The 6,788-nt window shown below is 45.6% G+C and overlaps 1 protein-coding gene across 1 annotated transcript; it reads left to right on the forward strand.

Moving 5' to 3' along the window:
• Positions 1-4,165: 4,165 nt before the first annotated feature.
• On the forward strand, positions 4,166-5,795 carry LOC123056639 (E3 ubiquitin-protein ligase SINA-like 7). The gene is made up of 4 exons (XM_044479967.1): positions 4,166-4,315; positions 4,593-5,470; positions 5,623-5,659; positions 5,745-5,795. Exons 1-4 carry the CDS (start codon positions 4,166-4,168, stop codon positions 5,793-5,795), a joined length of 1,116 nt encoding a protein of 371 aa, XP_044335902.1.
• Positions 5,796-6,788: the final 993 nt, after the last annotated feature.

Consider the following 6,788-nt stretch of genomic DNA (forward strand, 5'->3'; position numbering starts at 1 on the left):
TTTTGCGGTTAACCAAACAAACTGAACCAATAAATTTCGTTTAATAAGGTTCGGTGGCAATTTTTAGTGTGATTATTTCGGTTGTTATTTTACATAAACCAAATCTCTAGAAACCCTACTAAGCCAAATGAATTAACCATATAAACCAAACACCCACCCCTACTCATGCCAGGGTACCATGAACCGGTCCTTCTCGCCACCGCTGCTATTGCAACCCGCACGGGTTCGTCGGTGGCCTGCTTGCCCAGGCTACTGGAATCGCCGCACATGTCAACAACGTTGACCGCCACGGACACCAAGGAAATGGAGATCATGGGGGTTGGCTTGAACAAGATGACCCCAGAAAGAGCTTGGTTTGAGGGGAAGCAAAAGCTCATGACGGAGCGAGATGCTTGATTATATTGTTTGTTTTTCATGAACTATGGGCACGCGTGAGACTCATGGGATTCTTTTTGGCGCAATGTTGTATGCAGGCATGGCATATAATACTATGCAAAAGGTGCTATATTTTGCTAAATATATATGCTATGTTTGATGATAAGATGTCAAATATTGATTATTGGAAGAAAAAAAATAGATGGGGCAGGCCAAATGGGCCGTCCTGTTGGGTGCTGCGACCCCGGGAGGGCAGCCATGTGGTCGGATGCCTCCGTTTCGCTAACCAAACAGACAAAATGCAAAAAAATAAAATCCGTCCGTTTGGATTGGCCCGTTGGAGTTGGCCTCACATCACGTCCCAGAGGCCTCAACTACCTCCCCGGTCTGACCTGCGATGGTGGACAGCTTAGGCCCTGACCTGAACATCACCTTGACTGCAGGGCATGCCCCCTAGCATGACGCTCATCGACATCCTCCAACGAGATGCAAAAATCTTGCGCCAGTACACACACATCTGCACATCCATGGAGGCCATGGGGCAACACATTGAAACCCTCGAGCGTGAGCTCGCCAATCTCCATTGTGTCCTGTGCCGCTCCGAGCAGGTCACAAAATTCGTCGCCATCACCAGGATTCCAGTGCCAACGAGGGTGGCTGAAGGTGCGGGGTGGTTGGGAGGGGGAGTTTCTATTTTCTCGGTCACCAGGACGAGGGTGGCCTGTGGCATGGGTCTGACAACGGCAGACGTGAAGAGGAGGCGTCATACGGGCAGAGGAAATGATTTTTCTTCATGAAAACTTGTGGCGTCTTGTTAAAAATGAGAAAATGGCCCAAATTTTTTAAGTTTAACTCCTCAGAATTTTAAGTAGTTAAAATACTTGGTTGGAATGATTAGGTGGACAGTGAATTTATTTCAGGATTCCGACAATACGCTTTCAGCGGGAGAAGACGCCCCCGTTGACTACGAGGCGTCTACGGTGACTTCGTAAAATCTCAAGATGATATGTCGGCTCAGTCTCTCGGAAGTGCTCATAGGGGTAGGGTGTGCATGTGTGCGTTCATAGGGATGAGTGTATGCACGTTTATATGAGCGCTTGCGTCTGTAATGTGTTAAAAAAAACTCGACTACGAGATCGGCTAGAGGTGATTAACTTCTCAAAATAAACATTTCTAAGGAATTAAACTTTTTTAAAGGATCAGTTAAGGTTGCCCTAAAAATCACCCCTTTCCACAGGTCCTCCACACATGGGAAATTTCGCCGCTCCCGCCCCTCAACACCCCCTCCCTCGGCGCGGCGCCGGCCGCCTCCGCCCTCCTCCCGCCGCTATCCCCTGCTTCACCGGACGCTGAAGCACCTCCGCCTGCCTCTGCTTTCCACCGCGCACGGGAGCCTGCCGTCTCCGCCAGCACCTGCCACCCCCGCGCACGGAAGCCAGAGCTCCCCCGCCGCCCGTTGCAGATCGCCTCCCCCTGACCTAGCACTCCGGCCACCGGATCCCAGTCGCCTACCACCAGAGGCCTTCGGCGCCCAGTCGCCTATTTCTTGTCTGTTACAGCACTACTACTACTCCAGCAGAGTATTGTTCATCCAGCATGGCCTTGGCAGTTAGATCTCATCTGCTTTGGGCAGCACCGACACCCTGCAAAACAATCAAAATATCTGCCACCATACTCTGCTGCATTTAATTTCTGTAGTTTTATAACAGTACACAAAAGATGCACTGAAGAAAATGTGCATTGCATCCCCTTCTTCTTGTATTGCACTAATTCAGTTCATAGGGGAAGGCGATGCCCAGTGTTGCTTAACTTAAGCAACAATGTGAACAGCGGACATGCCATTTATATGTTTGAAAAATATATGTGAATTTGAATTCTGGTGTTTGAAATTGTGAGACGATGACCTCGAGACGGCCACGGTGAGTGGTGACTAGGTCTTGTAGTCAGGGGCGGATGCAGGGCAAAAATTACCCGGTGTCCCATGTACAATAGAACACGCATACCATATTAAATAAAAGTGTATATTAATGCATATGATTCTAGAACATTATATTTAAAATCGATGAACATTTTCATCATATATTGATCGCTCTTGCATTTTTACGAATAAGAATTACAATCTAGAAGAAACACGGCGCATTGGGGTCCATACTTCTTATGATTTGACCTTATATTTCATCCGTTGCTTCGGCCAATCGACACGATCTGGGGACGGCAGCTTCAAAGTGAGTAAGGCGACCTGAGTGCCGAGCCAAGGATGGATTGATTTTATTTAGAGTGACATGGAGAGGCGTTTGACATTTTTTGTTGGTTTACATTTATTTTTTTGTTGATAAATTGTTTGTTTTAGATGAGAGCCTTTTTTTAAGAATTAGTACATGAGAGCCTTTTTCTGAGAAATAATTAGATGAGAGCCTGGTCGGTCGATTTAGCTCTTTTTTTAGAGGTGGTTGATCGATTTAGCTGCGGCCCTGGCTGCTGCATCGCGCCGCCCGTAGTTGTTGAATGGGCCGGCTTGTTGTACCGGTGTCCAGGTAATGAAACTACGGGGTGTCCCAGCCGTATATGGGCTATGTATGTAAAGGTTAAACATTTTTCTACCCGGTGTCCTGTGACACCCCTTGGCCTAACGTGGGTACGCCCCTGCTTGTAGTGGATAGGCCCCGAAGAGACCAGGTACCTCAGGTACGGCTGTATCCCTCTCGATGCGGGACATGCCTCCATCGCCGGAGTCACACTGCTACGCTATGCCAATGCAAACTTTTAACCGGAATAAATTTCTTCTTTTACTGCTTCTCTGTCGGATTACCTGCATATGCATTGTTGACCTGTTAAGGATAATCTGCTCAAGTACTATTTTCTCTGAAAACAAGAAAAACCAACAAATGTGTTAAATTGTAGTCCTGAACCCATTGGTTTATTTGGCTGTTTGTAAATGTTTACTTGTTCTGCTACTTTTCCTTTGCTACTCTGCCCAAAATAATTGCCTTTCTAGCTTGCTCCCTTTGTTATTCTGCCCAAAATAACTGCCTTTCTAGCTTGTTTCCTTTGCTGTTCTGCCCAAATAAATGTTTACGAAACATAGAAATTCTGTAGTTTCATAATTACAAAAGATGCACTGATGAAACTATGCATTGCATTCCTTCTTATTGTACTAATTCAGTTCATAGGGGAAGGCGATGCCCGGTGTTGCTTAACTTAAGCAACAATGTGAACAGCGGATATGCCATTTCTATGTTCTAAAAAATACATTTGAATTTGAATTCTGATGTTTGAAGTTGTGAAACGACTACCTCGAGGCTGGCCATGGTGACTAGGTCTTGTAGTTGATAGGCCCCGAGGCAACCAGGTAGTTCAGGTACGGCTGTATCCCTCTCGATGAGGGACATGCCTCCATCGCCGGAGTCACACTGCTACGCTATGCCAACGGAAACTTTTAACCGGAATAAATTTCTTCTTTTACTGCTTCTCTGTCAGGTTACTTGCATATGCATTGTTGACCTGTTAGGGAAAATCAGCTCAAGTACTATTTTCTCCGAAAACAGGAAAAACCAACAAATGTGTTAAATTGTAGTCCTGAACCCTTTGGTTTATTAGTCTGTTTGTAAATGTTTACTTGTTCTGCTGCTTTTCCTTTGCTATTCTGCCCAAAATAATTTGCCTTTCTAGCTTAACGCCTATCACTTTGTCAGTTGCATGACTTTTATCTATGTATCTTGTGAACAGGCAAACGTTTCGTATCTTGGTTGAGTTCGCAAGCTAGTGAGGGTACCTTGGAATGTTGTTGGCGATGGATGGTAGTAATACTAATGCTAGCAATAGAAAAGTTGAAGCGAAGCGAGAGGGAGAGAGCAGCACAAAGAAGCTGAAGGTCACCATGGGGGTGGAGACCCTTGACTGCCCCATCTGCTATGAGCACCTCAGGCCTCCGATATTCCAGGTAAATTCACCATAGCTATGAATGTACATGTTGACTTGTCTTTAAACTTGAACTTCTATTTCACTTACGATACCGCTCAAGATAAAAGAAGAGCTTTGATAAATCAATCATTGGATGGGTGCTACTTGACAAAATGTGTTTGTTATGTAATCTTACATGATAGCTATGGTAACTGACATAGAAATGTGTGGTACTAACCTATCATGTTGTCGTGTAGTGTTTCAGTTCTTTCTTCCTGGCAAGATTTGTTCTGACGAGGATCCTTTCTTTTCCACAGTGCTCTGTGGGGCATTTTATATGCTCGCCTTGCTGTGTGAAGCTGGACAAGAAATGTCCGGTGTGCTCTATCGAAACTTCCTTCAAGCGCTGCTTTGGGATGGAACATGTCGTCCAAGAAGCCAAAGTTGCTTGCTCCAATGACAAGTATGGATGTGCGGAGGTGGTCACCTACTACAAGAAAGAAGAACACAAGAAGGCGTGCCAGTATGTCCCATGCTTCTGCCCACAGTCTGGTTGTGGCTTCGCTGGATCAACAAAGGTGCTCCTGGACCATTTCATTACCCAACACAAGTGTTCGTCAACAACTCTCCCAGACTCCCGCACGGTGTCTCTTCGCCTACAACCAGGCTTACATGTTCTGCGATGCACCGGCTACTTTTTCTTGCTCAGCATGGCATCAGAGCCTTTTGGACATGCCATCTCAGTCCTCTGCGTCCAACCTCCAATAGTTATGGAACCCAAGTTCAAATGTAATATGGAATACGACTGCTTAACCACCAGCTCTTGTGAAAGTACAAATTGCCTCATAAGAAGCTCTTCTCTCTCTGATGGACTGCCCGCAGTGTACGATTTAATAATTCCCAAGGGAAAGATTTCTGATGATGGAAACGGTATCATGCTCAGAGCCACCATTCTCAGCAGATCCTGTCTTCAAGGGAAGGGCCTCATGACTGCTGATCTTCAAGGAACACCTTGTACTAAAAATGCTATTGCTGCTGCTGTTGCCACCTCTACTGCTGCTGTTGTTACCACCACTACTGCTGCTTCTGTTGCCCCCGCTATTGCTGCTGCTGCTGTTGCCACCTCTCCTGCTGCTTCTGTTGCCCCAGCTACTGCTGCTCCTGTTGCCCCTGCTAATGTTGCTGCTGCTGATACGTCTCGACGAGGAGGAAGAGGAGGAAGAGGAGAAGTAGGACGAGGACGAGGGCCATGGCAAGGACGGGGACGAGGATGGTGAGGAGGAAAGACCCTGTTCTGGATACTGTCGACTTGTCGATTTTTGGCTGGTTTCACTGTTTTGGTTCCAGGATATACATGTCGAGTCTCAAGATATCAGACTTTCTGGTAAGATAGTTGTTTCAGTGAAGTTCCTTCTGTTTTGGTGTTTGAGTTCCTGCCACAGTGCCTCTAGCCGTTGCTGATGTAATAGGAAAATGCTGGGTTAGTGCTGCTGGATGGTATTTTGCTAGCTCATTTCTGAGTGGTGAACATTCTTGTAATAAATTTTGTTTGCATGGGTAGCAGCATGCAACTGCAGTTTGGTCATGAGAAGGCCTTTTTGCTTCCGAGGTTGCGGATATCAGCAGGGTAGCAATAAAAGTATCAGAGATCGTTAAATTAGATGCGAATTACCTTAGCCAAACATGCGAAGAAAAGAAGTAATTCCCACCCTGAAATGTTTGATAATGTGTAATTCAAGTAGTAGTAGTTAATTGCTTAGTGGTTGCTCTTTGCTTCTTCGTCTTTTGAGTTGTTGAACTTGGATAGTCTAAGTGGTATCTGGTTATGAGGTGATAACTTTGCTGAGTGGAAGATTCGTGCAGCTTATTCTGCGAATTCTGTCTCATGTATATCTATTGTCGAGCCTATTCTATATACTGGCAGAATGGCTGTGATACTATGAAAAGATAGCCAGTGTGCAAAATTGTGCTAAAAAACTGGTGTAGGAATCACACTGACCATGTACACATATCTATTATATAGTGTCCAGTTTTTAATTACAGCGTTGCTACACACACGACAACCCAGCAGCCGACTCATGGATTATCCCATGTGGCAGCTCCAACCGAGTCCGTGCACGCAGGAGGCGATTGGTTTTTTTTTAGCTGATGCATAGAGAACGCATCTTTGCAGATCGTTCATGCTGTATCGTGTGTGAAGCAATTCCGGTGTTCAAGTTGCAAAATTACCCAGGTCTCCTCTAGTCCAATCTCTAGAGAGAAAATACTAATAAGCCGAGTTCAGTGAAGGCATTTTTAACCTAGGCTACTAAGCTAAGTGTGGCACACGACTTAGTATGTTTGGCTTACATCATACCGGTATTTCAGGATAAGCTGAGAACCTGCGTCCATGCATGGCTTAAAAGTAGGTCGTGCCCTGCTCGGCTTTATTTCCCACCCGAAGCAACCGCGTGCCCATCTATAAGATGAGTGTGTTAGTACACGAGCACGGCTTATATCTAACCCTTATACAA

Source organism: Triticum aestivum, chromosome 3A, assembly GCF_018294505.1.
Source record: "Triticum aestivum cultivar Chinese Spring chromosome 3A, IWGSC CS RefSeq v2.1, whole genome shotgun sequence".
Classification (NCBI taxonomy): domain Eukaryota; kingdom Viridiplantae; phylum Streptophyta; class Magnoliopsida; order Poales; family Poaceae; genus Triticum; species Triticum aestivum.

Excerpts from the sequence above, each read along its gene's own strand:
- LOC123056639 (XM_044479967.1), top strand. The coding sequence starts at position 4,166 with ATGGATGGTAGTAATACTAATGCTAGCAATAGAAAAGTTGAAGCGAAG. Across the intron at positions 5,471-5,622 it reads AATGTTGCTGCTGCTGATAC|GATATACATGTCGAGTCTCA; the intron begins GTCTCGACGAGG and ends TTTTGGTTCCAG. Across the intron at positions 5,660-5,744 it reads TCAAGATATCAGACTTTCTG|GAAAATGCTGGGTTAGTGCT; the intron begins GTAAGATAGTTG and ends CTGATGTAATAG.